Raw genomic sequence first — 22,427 nt, forward strand, 5'->3', positions numbered from 1 at the left:
TGGCCAGACCTGTATTACCACTTGCGTCTGTGCTTATAACTTCCTACCGTTACCTTCTGGAGCAGAAGCATCAAACTAACATTATATAACACATACTGACAATTCTCTTTCACAGGAGTCTCTTTATTCAAATATTTTTTTCTGTTGCCTTAAGCTTTCTGATTCAATCAATGCTTTTTGTGTGTGCTACTATGACTGACAAAATAGAATCGTGAGCATCTAAGGTACTATACGAGATACACTATTTCAAACTAGCCCACCAAAGTGATTAAAACTTTGTAGTTTTAAATTAAATTTGCATACAAATTCAATATCCTTCAAGTCCCAATGAAAAAGAGCAGTTTACAAAAATTTAAGTAAACTGTTATAAAATCAGTAAAATATTCTTAATCCAAATATTCATTAAATCATTTATCTACTTGCTTGGCTGTTCACAGATATCTCCTTACAAATAACATTCAGTAATTCAGATGAATTGGGAAAAAGGGTTAAACTTTACCCAGAATCTTGGGCTATTTAAAAATGGGTCCTGGCCAGGTAGCTCAGTTGGCTGGAGCGTCGTTCCAGTATGCCAAGGTAGCAGGTTCAATCTCCCGTCAGGGCACATTTAAGAGTCAACCAATGGATGCATAAATAAGTGAAACAACAAATCTCCCTCTCTCTCTTCAATCAATAAATAAATTTTAAAATGCTTTTGGGTAAATCCTAGAAGAAAACATAGGCAGTAAAATCTCGGGCATTTCTTGTAGTATGTCATTTTCTGATCTATCCCCTCAGGCAAAGGAAACAAAAGAAATGGGACTACATCAAACTAAAAAGCTTTGGCACAGCAAAGGAAACCATCAACAAATGAAAAGACAACCCACTGAATGGGAGAACATATTCATAATGATACATCTGGTTAGGGGTTAATATTCAAATTTTACAAAGAACTTACAAAACTCAACACCAAGAAAATAAACACTTCAATTAAAAAATGGGCAAAGGACCTAAGTAGATAGTTCTCCAAAAAGGACATACAGATGGTCAATAGACATATAAAAAGATGCTCAATGTCTCTAATCATCAGAGAAATGTAAATTAAAACCACAGCTCAAATCTGTCAGAATGGCTATTACCAATAAATCAACAAACAATTGTTAGTGAGGATGTGGAGAAAAGGGAACCCTTGTGCACGGCTGGTGGGTATGCACATCAATGCAACCATTGTGGAAAGCAGTATGGAGTTTCCTCAAAAATTAAAAATGACCCAGTGATTCCACTTCTGGGAATATATCAAAATACCAATTCAAAAGAATATATGCATCCCTATGTTCACTGCAGCGTTATTTACAACAGCCAAGATTTGGAAGCAGCCCAAGTGCCTATCAGTAGATGAGTAGATAAAAAAGCTGTGGTACATATATACAATGGAATACCACTGGCCTATAAAAAAGGAAATCTTACCTTTTGTGACAGCATGGATGGACCTGGAGAGTATTATGCTAAGTGAAATAAGCCAGAGAAAGACAAATACAATATGATTTCACTTATATGTGGAATCTAATGAACAAAATAAATTAACAAACAAAATAGAAACATAGATACAGAGAACAGAGTGACAGCTGTCAGTGCAGAAAGTGGTTGCGGGGCTGAGTGAAAAAGGTGAGGGATTAAGCAAAACAACAAAAAAACAACAGACAGGATAACAGTATGGTGACTGCCAGAGGGAAAGGCGGGTGAGGGAAGGTGGAAGAGGGCAAAGGGGTGATAAACACTAGGGGAGCCGAAACCGGTTTGGCTCAGTGGATAGAGCATCGGCCTGCGGACTGAAGGGTCCCAGGTTCGATTCCGGTCAAGGGCATGTACCTGGGTTGCGGGCATATCCCCAGTAGGAGATGTGCAGGAGGCAGCTGATCGATGTTTCTCTCTCATCGATGTTTCTAACTCTCTATCTCTCCCCTTCCTCTCTGTAAAAAATCAATAAAATATATTAAAAAAAAAAAAAACACTAGGGGAAAGAGATTTGACTTGGGGTGGTGAGTACATGCTGCAGTATGCAGATGATGTGTTATAGGGTTGTATACTTGAAACCTGTATGGCTTTATTGACTAATGTCACCCCAATAAATTGATTTAAAAACATATATATAAATACTTTATGGTAAATATCTACTATAATGCAAGATTAAATATTGATAATGAGCTGTTTTTCCTATAAATTTTCATAATCATGAATATTTGAATGCATACTATCTAAATAGCACTTTGTTTTTCAAAGCACTAAAAAATTTTAAACTTTTTGCTCAGTAAAAATCTGATATCTCAATCTGAAACTCATGTAGTAAGATCTGTGACTAATTCAATTTTGAATTAGAGTAAAAATTGCAGACTTTAAATATTGCATTATAATTTTCTATTACTATTTCAACTTTGTGTCTCCACAGAAAGCAAAGGTTTCCAACATTTTCATAATCTAATGAAAATCTCTAGAGGAGGGAGGAAAAAATATCTCTAGGAAAACTTTCCCTTAGTTTCAACTCACTGTTCCCAAATTATACTATCATCAGCCAAGAAAAAAAAACCAACACAAACAAACAAAATAACCCCTCCCCCCCAAACAACAACAACAACTACTCTTATCCATTGGTTTTGTAATAGTCCTCTGAGGTAATCAATCAGGGTCTTTTAGTTAGGTAGCAGACATCCAACTTTATCTATAACTATATTAAATTACTCTCCTCATCTTTTAGTTACTGAAGAATATATATATTTACTAATACAGATTCATTCAGTGTAATACATCTAAAAATGTATCTCTAAATAGGACCAATGATTTAATTTTTTAGAAAAAGATATTACAGCCCCCAAAATGCAGCCTCTTGTGTAACTGCATTTATTATTAAGTCTCTAGGCACAGATGAGGGTAAACTTGAATGATTGGTTCCTTGGCAATGGGTAACACTGACGAGCTACTATATTTCCATAAATTAGCTAATTGCTTAATATGCCAATATGTTATAAGTACTTTAAAGACTTTATCTCACACAATCCTCATTTACAGTGAAAGAAAGTACCACAGACCTTAAACAATTTCTTCTAGGTCACATAGTCAGTGGCATGGCTGGAAGGATTTGACACACCACAAAGAAGTACTTTATGAACAAGATTAGTATATGCAATGAAGAACCTGTGTAGTGAAGCTTGCTGAATTGAGTCAAAAAACACTACTACTAGTTATCTACATGGTTTTGGCCAATCATCTCTTTGGCCTATGCCTCAGTTTCCTTACTGAGGCTACTTTGGTATGCACCAATGTTTAAAAAGTTTGTGTACTAAACTAAAGGTTATAAATTGACAAATAGCCAGAATATTAACTATATTATTATAAACTCACAGTAGCCTGATTTTCTAAAAAATATAAACTCTCATTTTTCAGAAAATTTAAATTTTATTTTGGAAGAACCTGCATATCACTGAATCTCCTTGAGTGGCTAACCCAATCCCACTGTAACTGTTTTTGGCTTTCTGCCTTGAAGCACCTCTTAAAATAATACACTCAAGCCTTAGCCAGTTTTGCTCAGTGGATAGAGCATGAACCTGCGGACTGAAAGGTCCCAGGTCAAGGGCACATGCCCGGGTTATGGGCTCAATCCCCAGTAGAGGTCGTGCAGGAGGCAGCGTATCAATGATTCTCTCTCATCATTGCTTCTATCTCTTTCCCTCTACCTTCCTCTCTGAAATAAATAAAAATATGTATTTTTTTAAAATACACCCAAAAGAAAAAGTTTCAATTCCAAAAGCATTGCTAAGTAAGATATACTATTTTGCTGAAAGCTCTTCCTCAAAATCCTAATTACTTTTGCTTTTCCCCCCAAAGTTCACCCCAGGGCAGTGGCCACATTTCTTTCTTTCCTATTTCTACCAATTTCTCTGGCCTCCCTTCCACACACTCTCAAAATCCTATTTGCTTGTACCCAACAGAACAAATGTCCAGGAGTAGGCCAAACCCAACGAGGTTCCAGGTCATAACCGATATCTTCATACAGTATTTTACTGCTACCTCCTTTAACTTCTGGGATAAACCAATGGTCTAGAAATTCTATCAGATTTTATAAAGCATCCTTCCTATCAAGTTTTCATCCCTACCCCAAAGCCACTGTCAAAATAACTGACAAGAGTATGCTACATGTAATGAAAGTAATCCCATTTTGTTTCAAGTTATTTAGTGTATCAAATGCTCCATTAAAAGGCTAACTGGAATTACATATGCAAACATATTAAAAAGTACACATCTCAATATCCACCGTCCAAAGTAATTTTGATTTAGACTCATTTGATTATGAACAGTATTATTTTAGTTTCTTAAAGTTTTCAAATTTCTATATATATATATCTATATATATGTACATATATATAGATATATATAGATATATATAGATATATATAGATATAAGCATTTCAATCTTTTGTCAATAAGCAGGGCACAACTTGCCAGAAGGAAAAAATTAGATGAACAAAAGAAAGGGAAACCCCCTTATGTAGTTAGAGCAAACTTCTGACATGTACTCATCTAGACCACGGAATTTAGACTCTAAATTACCACAAGGATCTGCCCAGAATCAGTGATTTACAACACCTTTTTTTTTTAACTTAAGGTGTAATTTGTGATTTTTCAATAAATTTATCTTGAAAAAAGAATGATATTCCACAAACAATAACAAACTATTAAGACAGGAAAGGTAAAACCAAGCTATGCATTAGGAAAGACAATTCTTCATTTTTAACACCCTAGATTACAGCAAGGAAAGCCCTCACACCACCATTCACAAGTCTCGGTTCAAGCAATTTATTTTTGGCAAGCCAAATCACAGCTGTCAACGCTGGGTTTTTTTCCACCCCAAAATTACATAAAGTATTTTGAAAAAATATAGACATCTTCAACTGGGGGAAAAGTAAGTTATAAATGCCGTGTGTTGTTACAAATGCTTTATATAAAAAAAAAAAAGTCACACGGAAGGAGTTTTGTTTTGTTTTGTTTTGTTTTTAAAAAAAAAAAGAGCAAACAAACCAACCCTGGAAGATGCAGCAGAGCCCCCTTGCTCCCGAAATAAAACTCCTGGTGGCTGTAACAGCAGCGGCAGCGCTACTCCCGACAGAAGTTTTCAGCTGTCACTTCTAACAGCTGAGCGCTTCCTAGGAGAGAAGCGACAGGCCGAGAAGAGAGGTGGTTGTGGGAGGTCTGACGATGAACACTCGAAATCTTACACTCGAAGGGAAACCCTTCCACACTTCACCTGCACTTAGGGGACACCCAGCAAGCGCCGTCCCCCTCCCCCCAACACGCGCCACGCCACTCGCGCCCCGCCACACTCAGGTCAGCCGGAGGGATCGACCGCGCGCCCGTCCTCGGTCCCTGCCCTGACGGCTCCGGGCTGCGCTGCTCTGGGGCGAGGGACGCGACCTGCACCTGCGAGCCCCGCCGCGGCCTCTCACCTCGGGCCAGGTCCGCCCCGCCCGCTCCCCTGTCTCGGGCCGCGCGGCGCTTCAGCTGGTCCGGGAGACTACGCACCCCCTGGGTCTCCGCGCTCTCGGACGCGCCAGGCTTCCCGGGCCCGCCCCGCCGCCCCGCCGCCCCGGCCCTGTCACCGCCGGCCCCCCGGGACCACGGGCCTCACCCCCTCCTCCAGCTCATCCTCAGAGCCCGCGTCCTCTGGCTGGTCCAGGTCTATGTCAAACACTCCTGCCATGTCCTCAGCTTCCCTGTCTCGGAAGTCCGGCGCTGGGTAGAAGCCGTCCCGCCTCCGTCGTCGCCTCATGGGCCCGGACTCACCGCAGACACCACTGCCGCTGCCGCCATCACTGGCTGCTTGAGCTCAGTGCGTCTGCGCTTAGGCCTTAGACTGGCTCCTCAAGTTCAGCACGAGAGCATGCGCACAAGGTTCTGTGAAGCCGACTGTGGGCAATGCACATGCGTACAACTATCGCCAGAAGTGAGGTACTGGCAGACACATGCGCAGAAACCCAGCTGAAGCCGCTTGTGGAAGCTGGATCATGCGCAATGTCAGCTCAAGCATTTGATCAACAGTGAGCATGCGTAGCGTGTTTGAAGTTGATAAATTGAAATTGAACATGCGTAATTAACCTTTCTGAATAGGAAAAGAAAAAAAATACAACAAAACTCTTCGTTTGTGGAACATGCGCATTCGTTGTCCCTAGTTTTTTTGGGTGTTGAAAGTGAGCATGCGCATAATGGCCCTCTGAAGTTTGAACAGGACAGAAACGGCTGGTCCTGGGGCTGTCAGTGAGTGGGGTGAATGGGGGAACTCCTAGGATTAGTGGGGAAAGGGAGAGTCTTGGCTTTGCTATTTATTACTTAAGTGGGCATGGGAAAGTCACATAACCTTTCAGAGCCTCAGTTTCCTTATCTATAAAATGAGAGTAATGATATCTAGTTTGCAAGGTAGTTTGAAAATTATGAGTACAGCCCTAGCTGGTTTGGCTGTGTGGATAGAGCCTCGACCTGCAGACTGAAGGGCCCCAGGTTCGATTCCAGTCAGGGGCACATGCCCGGGTTGCGGGCTCGATCCCCAGTAGGGGGCGTGCAGGAGGCAGCTGATAAGTGATTCTCATCATTGATGTTTCTATCTCTCTCCCTTCCTCTCTGAAATCAATAAAACTATATTTAAAAAAAAAAAGAAAAAAGGAAATTATGAGTACAGAGTATGGCTCACAAGTCACTGCTCTTTCCAGTGCTGCATAGGCCTGGCCTGAGGTATTTACAAAAAAATAAAAATAAAAATTGTCTCTTTTCATTGTTAAAAAATAGTGAAGACTTGCTGTAATATTTCATCTGGTCCAATTTTTCCAAGCTTGGTCTTCCTTGCTGTCCTACCTGAGCTAAACACAGTCTTTCTTTCTTTCTTTCTTTCTTTCTTTTTTTTTAAATATATTTTTATTGATTTTTTACAGAGAGGAAGGGAGAGAGACAGAGAGCTAGAAACATCGATGAGAGAGAAACATCGATCAGCCGCCTCCTACACATCCCCCACTGGGGATGTGCCCGCAACCCAGGTACATGCCCTTGACTGGAATCGAACCTGCAACCTTTCAGTCCACAGGCCGACGCTCTATCCACCGAGCCAAACCGGTTTCGGCTAAACACAGTCTTTCTTATAAGTGTTACTGTAGTTACCAGGCCCGAAAGGTGATTGGTGGAGAGAGAGAGAAAGTCATTATTTAGAAGAGAGAAAATTAATGTTAATTAATAAATGTACAATTGTTGACTTAACTTCTGCATTCTATGTGTCCCTGTGGTGGGAAGTGTATACTATTAATTCCTTCAACCAGCATGCATTTTTTTTTTTGTTTTGTTTTAAATACATGCATAGGAAAATAGGGAATGCAAATCAGACTTTGGAAACTGTTGAGCTGTGTATGAATAGATTTGGGTACAGTAAATTCCAAAACCATGTAGAGAAAAAGAACAACTTCCTTAAATGATTGGTTCCTTAGACGACATAGCTATTTCATCTGTAACACCATATATGCATATGGCATTTTAAATTATGTATTTTATTGATGTATATTAGCATACATGGCATTTTATTTGTCCTTTATTTGTTGATATGTAGTGTTCTCAAAGCTTATATTTTTCTATTACAGGTTGCTCACTTTTTTGAGGAAATAGGCCTCGTTTGTGTCTCAGCATGTCAATAGTAACAGTGCAACTTGGTCAGTGTGGCAATCAGATTGGTTTTGAAGTCTTTGATGCTCTATTTAGTGATTCACACTGTCCCCAGGGACTCTGCTCTAAAAGAGAGAATGAGGCATATCAAGCATCTTGCAAAGAGAGATTCTTCAGCGAGGAGGAACATGGAGGTATGTGTGGGTCACAGTCCTCTCCTTTACTCTGACATAACCAGCCACTTCAAGGCCAGGCCACCCACATCGTGTCTGAATGTCATCCCTTCGCATCTTAGTAGGGAATGACTTTGCGCTTGATCCTTTGTTTCTGTGTTAACGACCTTTGCCATTATGGTGGCATCTTCCCCCTCGGCACAGTCTTCTTTATTACCTCTTTACCTTCTCAGCTAAGAGTCTCAAAGGATTACCCACTTTAACCAGCTATAATCTTGCTTCTGCCCTACACCACTGATGCTGCTCTAAGAAGAGTTCCCAGTGATAGCCTAATTACCAAATCCAGTGGCTGTTTTATTTTCTTCATTTACTTAATTCTCTACTGGATTTGGTAACTAACTCGAAAACTCCCTCCTTAAAACTCCTTCTTCTGCCGAAACCGGTTTGGCTCAATGGATGGAGCGTCGGCCTGCAGACTGAGAGGTCCCAGGTTCGATTCCGGTCAAGGGCATGTACCTGGGTTGCGGGCACATCCCCAGTGGGAGATGTGCAGGAGGCAGCTGATCGATGTTTCTCTCTCATCGATGTTTCTAACTCTCTATCTCTCTCCCTTCCTCTCTGTAAAAAATCAATAAAATATATTTATAAAAAAACAACAAAACTCCTTCTTCTTAGAATCTGAACCTTTCTTCTCCAATGGTTGTATCTCAGGTGCTCCTCTGTCCTCACTTGTATAGTTCTCTCTAGGCAATTTCAGTTTCTCTTGTAATTTGTGACATCTTTTACACGAATGACTCTCAAATCTCTACCCTAGCCTCACTTCCAGGCAATGACTAGTGGACGTCTCCACCTGCATCTCCTATGTGTACTTCAAAGTCAGCATCTCCATATCCAGCATCATTCATTATCTTTCCTTTAAAACTTGGGCTCTTACTGCCCACATACCATCAGACATCAAGATCTGCTTAATTTAGTCCAGCCAGTGTGTCTCAGTGGTTGAGTGTCCAAGTCATGGTTCAATTCCAGGTCAGGGCACATGCTTGGGTTTTGGGCTCAATCCCCAGTAGGCAGGGGTGGGAGGGGGGGCATGTGTAGGAATGTTTCTATCTCTCCCTCTCCCTTCCTCTCTCTGAAATAAATCAAAACATATTCAAAAAAGATCTGCTTGATTTGCCTCCTACATATCTCTTGAAACCCTTCTGCCTTTTCCATGTTCACTGTCATTACCTTAGTTCTGACTCTTGTCCTCTCTCACATGGACTGTTTCAAGACACTCTCAGTTTCCCTGCCTAAACTCCTGTGTCTATCACATCTATCCTCCACACTGCTGTATTAAAAAGACATCTGTCCCTAGCTGGTTTGGCTCAGTGGATAGAGTGTCGGCCTACAGACTGAAGGGTCCCAGGTTCAATTCCAGTCAAGGGCACACGCCTGGGTTGTGGGCTCAATCCCCAGTAGGGGCCAGGCAGGAGGGAGCCAATCAATGATTCTCTCTCATCATTGATGTTTCTCTCTCACTCCCTCTCCCTTCCTCTCTGAAATTAATAAAAATATCTTTTTTTAAAAAAAGACATCTGATTATTCCTCCCCTGCTTGAACATTTTCAGTGATTTCACATTGCCTAAAAGATTATTTCAAGCTTTTAACATTGTACACAAGGACTTCCAAAATCTGAGCCCTGCCTGCTTTCCATCTCCATCCATCACTTCTTCTACTCCCTCCTCCATCATCTGCTTCAATAATCCTAAACTGCTTGTTGTGTTCATGGTATTTTGTACCTCCGAATATACTACTCAGTTGGTGTGGATTTGTCGTGTGTCATCACATGATACAGTGATTGTTTCATCTCTCCAACTAGCCCTTCTAGGGCTGGATTGGTGTTGCCTTCATCTCTGTGTTCCCAGTACATGGCACACGGTAAGCACTCAGCAGATGTTTGTAGACCTGACCCAGTGGTCATTGTAACTCACACTGATTCATCCTGCTTAGCAGAATGCTAGACATTATGAACCATCTGCATATACCTGCTGCTGCCCACCTTGATTTCTGAGCAGTATGACCAATCTTTCTATCCTCCAACTTCGGATTTTTTGTGTGTGGCAGCGGGGAATTAGAAGTTTATACTCTGTGTTAGCCTAAATACGACATATGAAATATTATTCTTTTATTCCGCCCCCTCATCTCTAGTTCCAATTGCCCGGGCTGTACTTGTTGACATGGAACCTAAAGTTATCAATCAAACACTATCAAAGGCTGCCCAGTCTGGCCGATGGAAATATGGCCAGCGTTCATGCTTCTGTCAAAAACAAGGTTCTGGAAACAACTGGGCATATGGGTAAGAATAATTCATCATGATTTTTCAGTTTAGATACAGCTACATAGTCGATTAGTAGAGAGTGTAGTTACAACTGCACGGTTGATATACTGTGCACATAATCTTAAAATTACTATTTTAAAATTTAGGGTATGACTTCACCCAGAAGAAACTCTCATTCTATCTCATGTATGTCTGTGCTTCAGGTCCAGGTAATGATGAAACCGTGGACCTCTTGAAGCAGGGTTTTCCACTTCTTCACTGTCATTCTGCCAGCTGACTTATTATCAATATCTTTATCTCGCAGGTACTCCAGCTAATGGGGAATACAATGAGGCAGTAGTATTTCCTGGGGTTCTTTGGGAAATTCCAGTGCCTAGGCTCAATTCAAAAATTCTGATTTAATTGGTATGGGAAGAAGCCCGGATATTGGGATTTTTCAAAGCTTCCCTAGGTGATTGTAATGTGCAAAAAAGTTTGAGAACCACTGCTTTAGGAGTAATGTTATGAGTACTGAATATTATGTTTTACCATAACCTTACAGAACTACCTGGTAATTGGAATCTCCAGCTAAAGGAATGGCCTGTAACAGAGAATTTTCTGTACCTAGTCAATTCATTGTCCTAGCATTCCTGCTCTCCCGTTAAGTATGTTTAACTTGTGTAGTTTACATTTTGTGCCTTTCATGAGAGTTAGCTCATGTTCATGGGGTTAAAAAGCCTTCTCTGTCCTATACCTTTCTCTCTGCATTGCATATCTCTGGTTAAACTGTAAAGTGTTTGTATTTGTTCTTTCTGCATTGCATAGTTACTCTGTTCATGGACCCAGACATGAAGAATCTATAATGAACCTAATCCAGAAGGAAGTAGAGAAATGTGACTCCTTGAGTGGTTTTTTCATCATAATGAGTATGGCTGGAGGCACAGGATCTGGGCTAGGAGCCTTCATTACACGGAATTTACAAGATCAGTATTCCAACTCCTTGAAAATGAATCACATTATATGGCCTTATGGAACTGGTGAGGTAAGAACACATTCACTGAAATTTTATATTTTTATATTTCAATCCTGCTGCAGTTGCAATACATGTAGGCAAGAGATAGGTCTGACCCTTTCTTTGGAAATGTTAAGTTACTGCTTCAGGAGTGACTATACAATATGGTACTTGCGTGAACAATTCATTTAACTTTGCTCAAACTTTTGCAAACAGATGAGGTGTCCTGATCTCTAAAAATTCCGAAGAAGGCAATTGTACATTTTCTCTCAGGGACCCATTCCTGAGTTAGTCCCACTGTCTACAGCAGGGGTCCTCAAACTTTTTAAACAGGGGGCCAGTTCACTGTCCCTCAGACCGTTGGAGTGCCGGACTATAGTTTTAAAAAAAACTATGAACAAATTCCTATGCACAATGCACATATCTTATTTTGAAGTAAAAAAACAAAACGGGAACAAATACAGTATTTGTATTTGCATGTGGCCCGCGGGCCATAGTTTGAGGACCCCTGGTCTACAGTATATAAAGCAGAGACCTTGAGAAATCATAACATGGAGGTGAGAGAAGTCACTGTAGGAAGGAAGTGTGATAGTAACGCTAGCCATCCATTAAATCTTTACTATATACTAGTGACTTACATGCATTCTATCATCAACCTTTAAAACTCTACGAGGCTGGTATAATTATTCCCACTTTACAGAGAGGAAACTGAGGCACAGAGAGATTAAACAACTTGTACAAGGTCATATAGCCAGAAAGTGATAGAGCCAGGACTTGATCCCAGGCAGGATGCCCTGAGAATCCACCCTCTTAACCACTATTCTCTCCTGCTTTTCTTATTTCTGACCTTCTCCTCTCCAGGTTATCGTTCAGAATTACAACTCCATTTTGACTCTTTCTCACTTGTACCGATCTTCAGACGCCCTCCTTGTTCACGAGAATGATGCTCTTCATAAGATCTGTGCAAAGCTGATGAATATCAAGCAGATCTCCTTCAGGGATATAAATCAAGTCCTCGCCCATCAGCTGGGAAGTGTGTTCCAGCCTACGTATTCTGAGGAAGGCTCATCTCACTACAGAAGAAATCCACTAGGTATTTGTCCTCCTGTATGTTATTGATAGGAAAGTCTTAAGTTCTGAGAGCCTCGAAATTACTCTTCCTTGGCTCCTCTCCTCTGCCAGATACACTCAGTCTCCCTCATCTCAAAAGCCTTCCTAAGGAGCTGCTTAGCTCTCTGAACTGTCTTACCGAAATGTTTGAGAAAGTTACTACATTTCTCTCAAGAGTGGTGGATGCCCATGAACTATTCTTAAGTATTCTCTCTCTCTTTCTTTCTCAGAAAAACTTTGAGGTATAATTCACATACCATACAATCCACCCATTTAAAGTGTACAAGTCAGTGTTTTTTTCATATCCACAAAGTTTTACAACCATCATTTTTATCACTCCAGAAAGACCCACCACCTTGGCCGGAGTGGCTCAGTGGTTCAGTATGGACCTATAAACCAGGAGGTCACGGTTAGAAATGATTCCCGGTCAGGGCACATGCCTGGGTTGCGAGCTCAATCCTCAGTGTGGGGCGTGTAAGAGGCAGCCAATCAATGATTCTCTCTCATCATTGATGTTTCTATCTCTCTCTCCTCTGAAATCAATAAGAATAAAGATAAACCCACCTTTTTTTTTTTTTTTTCAGCTTATTTGGCAAATAGTGCCTTATCAGTTCAAATCATCTAGATGCAAATGACTCTGTAATCTATATCCCCCCACTCTTGCCCCACTCTAATCTCTTTCCCAAATAGTTTTTCCCTATCTCAGTTTTCTTAGTTACCTTCTGCTTATTCAAATTTAGCATGTTCTGAATGGATTTATCATTTTTCCCCTGTCTTCCTCTCCTGCCACCTCTTCTTCAGTTCAAATCACTGATTTCTCCCACTGTCCTCACATCTTATCAGTGTGCTCAGACCTGTAGGTGCCATCTCTGTCATCTGTTTGCATTCTTCCTCTTTGCCTTTTGTGACAGCCTCTCTACTGATTTTTCTCCTGTCTCCATGACTACTCCTTTTATTCCCCTTTTTCCTCTGTTTTTCAGGCTCTAAATGCTAGTCTTGGATCCTCTCCCTAGTTCCATGGCTTTAAATACCACTTGTCTTTTCCAACCTGCCAGTTTATCTCCAACTCTGACCAATTCCCTGAGCTCCAGATTCCTATATTGAGCAGCCTTCCTGACATCTCTATGTACACATTTCATGGACATTCCAAACACACTGTGTCTAAAACAGATCCTTTAGCTTTCCTCCAATTGTGTTTCTTTCCTCAATTCCTCAATTGCTCAATTTTTAAAACATAAGTCCACTAAAGACCTCAGATACCCACATAGTTCTGCTCAAGTGTTTGAAGAGACATCACCTTCTCAACAAAGCAATTGGGGATTGTGAATTCCGAGGGGGTCCCAGTCTGCCCTCTGGGGTGACTTTCTATAGCTATACTCTGAAGGGCACAGAGAATCGGAAGCACGGGGCCGATCCAAGATTGGATTTTTTCACCAGAAAGATCTGATGAAGAGACAGAAGGGCAAGGAGCTAAATAAGGAGGGAGGTGCAGAAAAGGGAACACTGCCCTAGTTGGTTTGGCTCAGTGGGTAGAGCCTCAGCCCTTGGACTGAAGGGTCCCGGGTTTGATTCTGGTCAAGGACACGTATCTCAGTTGCAGGCTCAACCCCTGGCCCTGTTGGGGTGTGTGCAAAGGCAACCAATTGATATGTCTCTCTCACATCAATTTTTTTTTCTCTCTCTCTGTTTCTCCCTCTCCCTTCCACTCTCTCTAAAGATCAATGGAAAAATATCATCAGGTGAATCAGGTGAGGATTAACAAAAAAACAAAACAAAACAAAAAAATAAGAAAAGAAAGAGGAAGACTGATGGATTGAGAAGGCAGGACGTCCATAGATTAGTCTGTCTTAGTCCACTCAGGCTGCTATAACTCATAGGCTGGGTGGCATGGAAACAACATAAATTTGCTTCTCACAGTTCTGATTATCATTTAACTAGATAAAATAAATTAGAGAACTAGGAAAATTTCTAAAGGAATATTTAGTGAATACAGAAAGACAATAAAAGCATATTAACTCTTAGGCTTACTCTGTTAGCTAAATATTTCATTCATATAAAGTTACTTGGTTTCTGAACTCTTTGTTTCTTTTTTGGCAAAGTGTTATTTCTCACTCATGCTAAAATTGGTGCCAAAATGAAGCAAATACATAGTCTTTAATAGACTGTCTCTGAAAGTTTATTTACATTTTAAAATTTAAGCAATTCTGGCTTGGAGAAGAAAATACTCAAAGACCATCAAATTGTGGTTGTGTATAGACCAACTGGAACAATGCAGAATTAAATTTTAGTTAAATTTTTTTTTTCTTTACAGGAGACTTACTGGAGAATTTAGTTCCCCATCCTGAATTCAAGATGCTGGGTGTTCGTAACATTCCCCAAATGTCTGAGCACTCCCTGGCATACAGCACGTTTACTTGGGCTGGCCTCCTCAAGCATTTGAGACAGATGCTCATTTCTAATGCAAAAATGGAAGAAGGTAAAGGGTATTTTAAAAATATGTAGCCCACAAGCTGGGAAGAATGCCTATACTGGAGTTCTCAATATAAACTGGCTTGGGCCAGTTAAAAAATAATGGCCCCTTCTTCTGGCCAGGGAGGGGCCTGACTCACCAGGATATCCCGGGAGGGCTTCCTAATCACCCCACAGTGTCATTTCCCAAAATAATTTCAGATAACTGTGAATTTGTTTTTATTTACATTTTATTTTTATTAAAGTAATATATGAACAGAGTTTTTAAAAACAAGTAATTAAGCCCTAGCCAGTTTAACTCAGTGGATAGAGCATCAGCCTGTGGACTGAAGGGTCATTGGGATTCTGGTCAAGGTTACATGCCCAGGTTGCAGGCTCAATCCCCAGTAGGGGGCGTGCAGGAGGCAGCCAATCGATGATTCTCTCTCATCATTGATGTTTCTATCTCCCTCTCCCTTCCTCTCTGAAATCAACAAAAAAAATATTAACAAAATTTAAAAAAAAAACACAAGTAGTTAAAACTCATTTAAGTGTATACTTAAATCCATTTTAATATTTACAGATTTGTATTATAAACATAAAATATTTACGATTTTGTTTACATACATTGCAGTGTATGTATATTATAACTCAACCTTTTTTTAAAAGCCAAGAAATTGCCTGCATGAATTTATAATGAGGAAAAGAGCAGTGCCCTGCCCTACACCTCCCCCACTGCCCCGCTGATGCCTTACTTTCAATGTTTTTAGCTGCTGCTTCTGGAATTTGCCTCCATATTTCTAAATATCTTGCTTATACTGTTACTTGTTTTATTTTACATGTTTAGATATTATCAATTGCCTCCCTAATGTAAAAATTGAGGATAGAACCTTTTTACACGCCTCTACACACACACACACACACACACACACACACACACACACACACAACTTTTGGATTAGATCAGTTATCAGTGGTTGAATTACTTTTGCTACGTAAATACTCATAGTTAAGCCATGTAGTGTCATTATTCTGCCCTTTCATGACATTGGTAGTTTGGTTAGGTACAGGATTCGAGGTTGGGAATCATTTTCAATCAGTATTTTGAATGCATTACTCTATCATCTTCTAGCGTCCAGTGCTACTGTTGAGAAGTGGATCTGATTCCTAATCCTGTTTTGTTCTCTCTTGAATCTTTTAGGATTTTCTCTGTCTTCAGCATTTTGAAATTCCTTAATGTGGACCTTTTGATTTATCTTAGTAGAACATAAAGGTTTTTAAAATATCTATTTTGTTTCCTGCTATATCTTCAGAGCCTGAAACAGTGGCCCAGCAATAGTGTCCCTCAGGCCAGAGCCTCAGTGGCTTAGCCCTTCCTAATGGAGGGGTGCACTCCCCTTGCTGCAGGGAGTGGGAAGGGTCTGGGGCTCTCAGTGCTTCTCAGCCAGATTTTTAACTAATCCCCGTTTCTTCCTCTTTTGGAAATGCCTGGCCCGCCTCCAGGACCTCCACTGGGCGCAGGAGTTTCAGCTTTCCCTGGTTGCTAAATTAGTAACCACTCCTTTCCAGCTTCCAACATTTCGCTGCCATGATCTCCTCTGCCTTTTTTTTTTCTTATGCCTTAAAAAAAAAAAAAAAAAAAAATTCTTGTATTGTCTTGTTAGTGAGATTTGAGGAGAGAGTGGCAGTAAACTTGTTTATTCAATCTGTCATGGTTAACTGGAAATCACTACTAAGTATTATCTTTGTAGTGTATATTTTACCACAAATCACAATAATTTAGATTTCAATACTATGGAAGTGGATTTCTTCTACATCTAATTGTAATTCCTTAGGGATTTTAGATTATAGTGCCTGAGGTTTGGAGATAAGTGGATAGTTCACATCTTAAAGTAATGCTTCCCGAATTTTTTGGGTCACAGTATATACCTGTTTTTCTAGCAAAACCTGTTCACATCGCAAGGAACACTGTGTCCCTAAGGGTAATAATGTAAGGTGTGCTGTGCTGAGCTCAGGTCAATAAACCACAATTTGCTTAGTCATTTTTCTATGAGGGACGTTAGGGTGTTAACATTTTTTTTTTTCACAGGTATAGATAGAGCTTTTTTAAAAAGTTGAATTTATTGGGGTGATATTGGTTAATAAAATTATCTAAGTTTCAGGTGTACAATTCTATAATAGAGCTTTGAACATATAAATATTCGTGTATATAAATATATGAATAAATATATATCCATCACTAACAAGGTTGAAGAATACAGTTTTAAAACTCTTCATTTGTTATCAGACTGCTCTATATAAAGACTGACCCCGCTAATATTGCCACTAGCAGTATATCTGTTGCCACATGTCCTAGCAGCAGGAGGAATGAGTGATCCAAGATGGAGCCAGGTGGAAGTGACAGTGTGTTTTATGACCTGGCTTTGGAGCCACATGCCATCATTTCTGCACCACCCTTTTGGTGATTAAGGTCAGCCCTATCCCATGTGGGAAGGAGCCACACAAGGACCTGAATTTCAGGAGGCAAGAGTCATTGATATTCATCTTGGAGGGTGGCTACCACCCTCTCTCAGCAGAAAAAAACTTTTAGTTATCAAATAAAAATTTATGTAAAGTATATAAATTCTGTAACACACTTTTCTCTTCCTGTTCAAAGCCATTCATAAAATCTCTTGCTTTATTTTTGCTTTTTTTTCCCTTTTGGTAGGTATTGATTGGCAGGTACGGCCTCCTTTATCAGGAGCTCCTACTCTTGGTAAAATGTCTGTCAACAAGAACCTTCACTTTAACACGTCTCTTGCTAACTTGGTCATCCTTCGTGGGAAAGAGGTGCACAGTGCGGATCTGGGTAAGCAGGGGTTAAGTTGAAAATTAAGATGTGCTTTTTGCACATGCATATGGTACACATGGTTTAAAAATAAATTTATCCCTAAATTTATTCTTAGAGAAAGAAAAATAATAATTATGTGTTTTTATAGCAAAATGAAACCATTTTATCAGTATGTAGACTGAACACCAAAATAGGGATGGTTTAAACAAGATACAAATTTAATTCTTTCTTCCTGAATCTGGTTGTTCTATTGTTTTTACCTTATGGCTTCTTCCTTTTAGTCCAAGACATCTGTTAGAGTTCGGCCACCAACTCACATAGAAAGGAGCAAAGAGGGGCACACCTCCTCCTCCTAGAGTTGCACACCACACTGGTGTTCATAGCCATTTGACTGGGACTGAACCACATGCCACACCTCGCTGCAAGGGTCACTGTGAGCACAGTTAAAATTTGGGGGTTTTGTTACTAAAGAGAGAGAACAGTCTTGTGGGACAGCTAGTGGTCTCTGTGACAAGCGTTTTGTTACAAAATTTTCAGGAAGTTGAAAGAGCAATCTCTTGTTATTTTTGTGTTTCTATGGCATGTCTCTAGATTTTTATATTATCCTTATTTGATGGTTTCAGCAGTGTCCAATTGGCTGCTTCTAGCTGTGATATAAAGAACACCAAACAATCTAGTTCTTGTAATACCCCTTAGATAAATAACTAGTAGCAATTAAAAAGAGAACATTTCACCCCAACTGGTTTGACTCAGTGAATAGAGTGTTGGCCAGCGGACTGAAGGATCCTGGGTTCAATTCCGGTCAAGGGCACGTACCTCGGTTGCAGGCTTGGTCCCCATCCCTGGTTGGGGCATGTGAAGGAGGCAGCTGATCAATGTGTCTCTCTCACATTAATAGTTCTCTCTCTCTCTCTGTTATGATGAGTACAGATCATTTATCAAAAGCAATGTAAAGCTAGTTTTATTTTTAATTTTTTAAAAATTTACTTTTTAAATATAAGGCTAGTTTTAAAAGGCAAAACAAAAGATATTTGGTTAAGTGGATAAGGAAATATTCCTTTATTAATTTGTTTTAAAAATAAATGATTTACAATGTGAACAGTGGCTTATGTTGTTTTACTCTAGGGGGATTTAAAGATCCAGCCCTCTATACCTCCTGGTTAGAACCTGATAATGCTTTCAATATGTGGAAAACCCAACGAGCCTTTAACAAATATGAGAAGTCTGCAGCGTTGGTCAGCAACAGCCAGTTCTTAGTAAAACCACTTGATATGATTGTGGGCAAAGCATGGAATATGTTTGCTTCAAAGTAAGTCAAAGATCAATCTACAAACCTTCCTAACCTCAGGCAGATAATATAATTTAAAACTCAAGGCAGGATCTATAGCAGTGGTTCTCAACCTTCCTAATGCCGTGACCCTTTAATACAGTTCCTCATGTTGTGGTGACCCCCAACCATAAAATTATTTTCGTTGCTACTTCATAACTGTAATTTTGCTACTGTTATGAATCATAATGTAAATATCTGATATGCAGGATGTATTTTCATTGTTACAAATTGAACATAATTAAAGCATAGTGATTAATCACAAAAACAATATGTAATTATATATGTGTTTTCTGATAGTCTTAGGTGACCCCTGTGAAAGGGTCGTTCGAACCCCAAAGGGGTTGCGACCCACAGGTTGAGAACCGCTGATCTATAGCATCTTAGCCTGTTTGGGCTTCTTTGACAAAAATAGCATGGGATGGGTAGCCTATAAAGATCAGTATTTGTTTCTTTCTCACAGTTCTGGAGGCTGGGAAGTCAGGGTTAAGGTGATGGCAGATTGGATGTCTGGTGAAAATGCACTTTCTGGTTCACAGGTGGTGTCTTTGTGTCAGGACAGATAAAGGCACTTTCATGGGCCTCTTTTATGAGGGCACTAGTCCTATTCTTGAGGGCTCCACCCTCATGACCTAATCACCTCCCAAAGGCCTCACTTCCTAATACCATTACCTTGGGGGACACAAACGTTCAATCCACAATGTGGAGTAAGCATGGCTACCACTTTGTGGGTGTAAAACTTTAGGCATGTTACTCCAGGCTTCATTTCCTTATCTGCATAATGGGTCACTGAGAGGACCTGTGGTGAGGATTAAATGAGATAATCATGGTCAAACATCTAGTGCAGTGCCTGACTAGTAAATGCTCAGTCATTGTTTATTATTATTATTGCTGTTGACTAAATTAGTTTCTACCTGAAATGAAATTAAAGCAGAAATTTCATTATAAGACAGGGACAATCAGATAGTTTTCTAAAATAAGATCCTTGCCAAAACCGGTTTGGCTCAGTGGATAGAGCGTCGGCCTTCAGACTCAAGGGTCCCGGGTTCGATTCTGGTCAAGGGCATGTACCTTGGTTGTGGGCACATCCCCAGTTGGGGGGGTGCAGGAGGCAGCTGATCGATGTTTCTCTCTCATTGATGTTTCTGGCTCTCTATCTCTCTCTCTTCCTCTCTGTAAAAAACCAATAAAATATAAACAATTAAAAAAAATAAAAAAAAAAAATAAAATAAGATCCTTGAGCCCTAGCCGGTTTGGCTCAGTGGATAGAGCATTGGCCTGCAGACTGAAGGGTCCTGGGTTCGATTGCGGTCAAGGGCACATGCCTGTGTTTCGGGCTTGATCCCCAGTAGGGGGCATGTGGGAGGGAGCCGATCAATAATTCTTTTTCATCATTGATGTTTTTCTCTCTCTCCCTCTCCCTTCCTCTCTAACATCAATAAAAAATATATTTAAAAATAAATAAATAAGACCCTTGAAGTAATAGAAGAGATCCTTATCTTGCTCAGAAATATTGCAAGTGCAACTCCACTTGATACTAAGGAATGTCTACTTCATATTAAGAAATGTGTTATCAGGTTTCCTGACCTCTGCCACAGTGACCAGCTGTCAAAGAAAAATTCCTCAAATGATTGGACAAGGCCTCCACTTGGATTAACTAGTATTCCCAAGTTTATCGTCACTCTCTTGGACACTAAAAAGGCAGGGAGCCTGCATAAACTTTGAAAGTTTGCTAATCTTTGGAGCCAACATTGAAGCAAAAGAAAGACTTTAAAGATAGTCTATCATCTTTAAATGTTCATGAGCTGGGAAAGGTCTATTTATTGTTTGATTTTAAGAGTTATTTATCTGTCTGGTATTTTTCATTTAACATTTTCTGTTTCTTTTGCCAGAGCCTATATTCATCAGTACACAAAGTTTGGAATTGAAGAAGAGGACTTTTTGGACAGTTTCACATTGTTAGAACAGGTTGTTGCCAGTTACCGCAATCTCTGATCTTGAAGAAAAGGTTCAAGGGGGAAAATGCCTTATGTCATTTTTGGACTAAAATATTGTCAATACTATTTTCACTGTATGTTTTCAAATTTTGATCTTTGAAAGCCAGCCAAGTCAAATGCTTATTTCTTCTGCATACTATGCCCACAGAATAGGAGAAGAACCTTTTAAATAGAGAATATCATCTTTTCAATGAAAACATCTACTTGGTATTTTCATTTGCAAGACAAAAAATTGGTGCTTCTATAAAGAACTTTGGAAACACTTTGCTTAGATGTTGGAACTCTGGAACTATCCAAAAAGGGGGAATATTCTGTTTTGTCCCTATATGCCTAACTCTTCCTTCTTCACTTCAAAAAGGATTCATTAAATGTGTGCTAAATTTTCACAGCACAATTTTAAGTTAAGAAATTGCAGTTCTGTATTTAAATGTATTTATCTTTGAAGTGAATGTTTTGAACCACAAGAGGGAGCTGTTGTTAAATATTACAGAGTGAACATCTTGTATATTTTATTCTATAACAGGTAAGATTTTCTACCTTAAGCAGCTATTTAAAAATAAAGCCAGGATTTTGTTAATAAATATACATCATGCTTAAATACTAAGGTAAATGAGTAAATGGTTAATTTGTTTGCTTTTCTTAACCTTTTTGGTTATCAGAAAATTGTGTTGGTTTTTCTTTTAGATTTTGGAATGCCAGGGCAGAAATTGATTTTATTCCAACTAGTGCTTTTAACTTATTATAGGTATTTAGAAGATGGTTATATGCTTTTCAGTAAAAGGGGTAAGAGCTTGCACCAAAATTTCACTAAGTTGAGAAAATTATCACCAAGGAAATACTGTGCTTGATGAAATTGGCACATCCAGAGGTGTCGGTTTCACTCAGGACAAAACACAATTGAAAGTTGGCAACTGAGTTTGCGGGGAGTGGTGTACTTCAATAAAACACATCACATGTGATGTATTAACAAATGTAAAATGGGAAATAGGAACATTTGCCCTTTCTGCCAAATCTACCAGTGGTGATTTATTTTTATTTGGAAAAATGACAGTTCACAGCTTCACTGGCTCTTCCTTTTCTTTCCATATGGAAACGATTACCTTTTTTGCTGTTTTTCTTATCAACTGTTGCTATGATTTAAAATACTGAACCATATCTTATTTCTAAGGAATGTAAAAAGTGGTCTGTCTGTTCAGCTGCTAAAAGGCACGCCCCACTGCTGCATTTTGTTAACCCAAGTATACTTGAAAAATAATTACATCATAATTTTTACAAAATAACATTAAAAGTAATTGTTTGGCACTGAAGAGATCCTAAGACTAAATCAATTTTCCAAACTAAACCAGCATTAGTAAATATCTGTAACTGAATGATCTCACCCAGGGGTAAGCTGATTCTGAAGAAACTTGCTTAAAGTTTAGCTTAAAAAAAGTCTTAAGTTGAAATAATTTTATATTTAAAGAAAGGTACCATGGGGACACATATATTACTAATTTGGCAACTCATGGAATTAATGGCAGGTGAATATTAAAAATAAATCCTGCCTGGCCAGGGTGGTTCAGTTAGTTG

At 39.6% G+C, this 22,427-nt stretch overlaps 2 protein-coding genes across 6 annotated transcripts in view; one reads left to right on the top strand and one right to left on the bottom strand.

Annotated features, from left to right (window-relative positions):
* Positions 1-5,865, bottom strand: part of RPS6KB1 (ribosomal protein S6 kinase B1) — a 35,355-nt gene extending 29,490 nt beyond the window's left edge. For both annotated transcript variants that reach the window (XM_081109620.1, XM_081109619.1), the window contains exon 1: positions 5,657-5,865. In XM_081109620.1, the coding sequence (XP_080965746.1) occupies positions 5,657-5,797 (141 nt within the window). In that variant the 5' untranslated portion in view covers positions 5,798-5,865. The remainder of the gene's footprint in view (positions 1-5,656) is intronic.
* A 1,822-nt stretch (positions 5,866-7,687) lies between these two features.
* On the top strand, positions 7,688-21,600 carry TUBD1 (tubulin delta 1; the record flags this gene model as incomplete). Of its 4 annotated transcripts, XM_081108824.1 has the most annotated exons (8): positions 7,688-7,859; positions 10,026-10,173; positions 10,960-11,176; positions 12,008-12,239; positions 14,568-14,732; positions 17,412-17,552; positions 18,660-18,843; positions 20,754-21,600. In XM_081108824.1, the coding sequence occupies 8 exons, from the start codon at positions 7,688-7,690 to the stop codon at positions 20,854-20,856; spliced, it is 1,362 nt and encodes a 453-aa protein (XP_080964950.1). In that variant the 3' UTR covers positions 20,857-21,600. The 4 variants fall into 4 exon arrangements, with proteins under 4 accessions (XP_080964950.1, XP_080964952.1, XP_080964951.1 ...); XM_081108826.1 differs by lacking the exon at positions 18,660-18,843 and having other exon boundaries at positions 17,412-17,562; XM_081108825.1 differs by lacking the exon at positions 14,568-14,732.
* Between the last annotated feature and the right edge of the window lie 827 nt (positions 21,601-22,427).

The sequence above is a fragment of the Myotis nattereri genome, assembly GCF_964212035.1.
Source record: "Myotis nattereri genome assembly, chromosome: 16".
NCBI classification, from domain to species: Eukaryota; Metazoa; Chordata; class Mammalia; order Chiroptera; family Vespertilionidae; genus Myotis; species Myotis nattereri.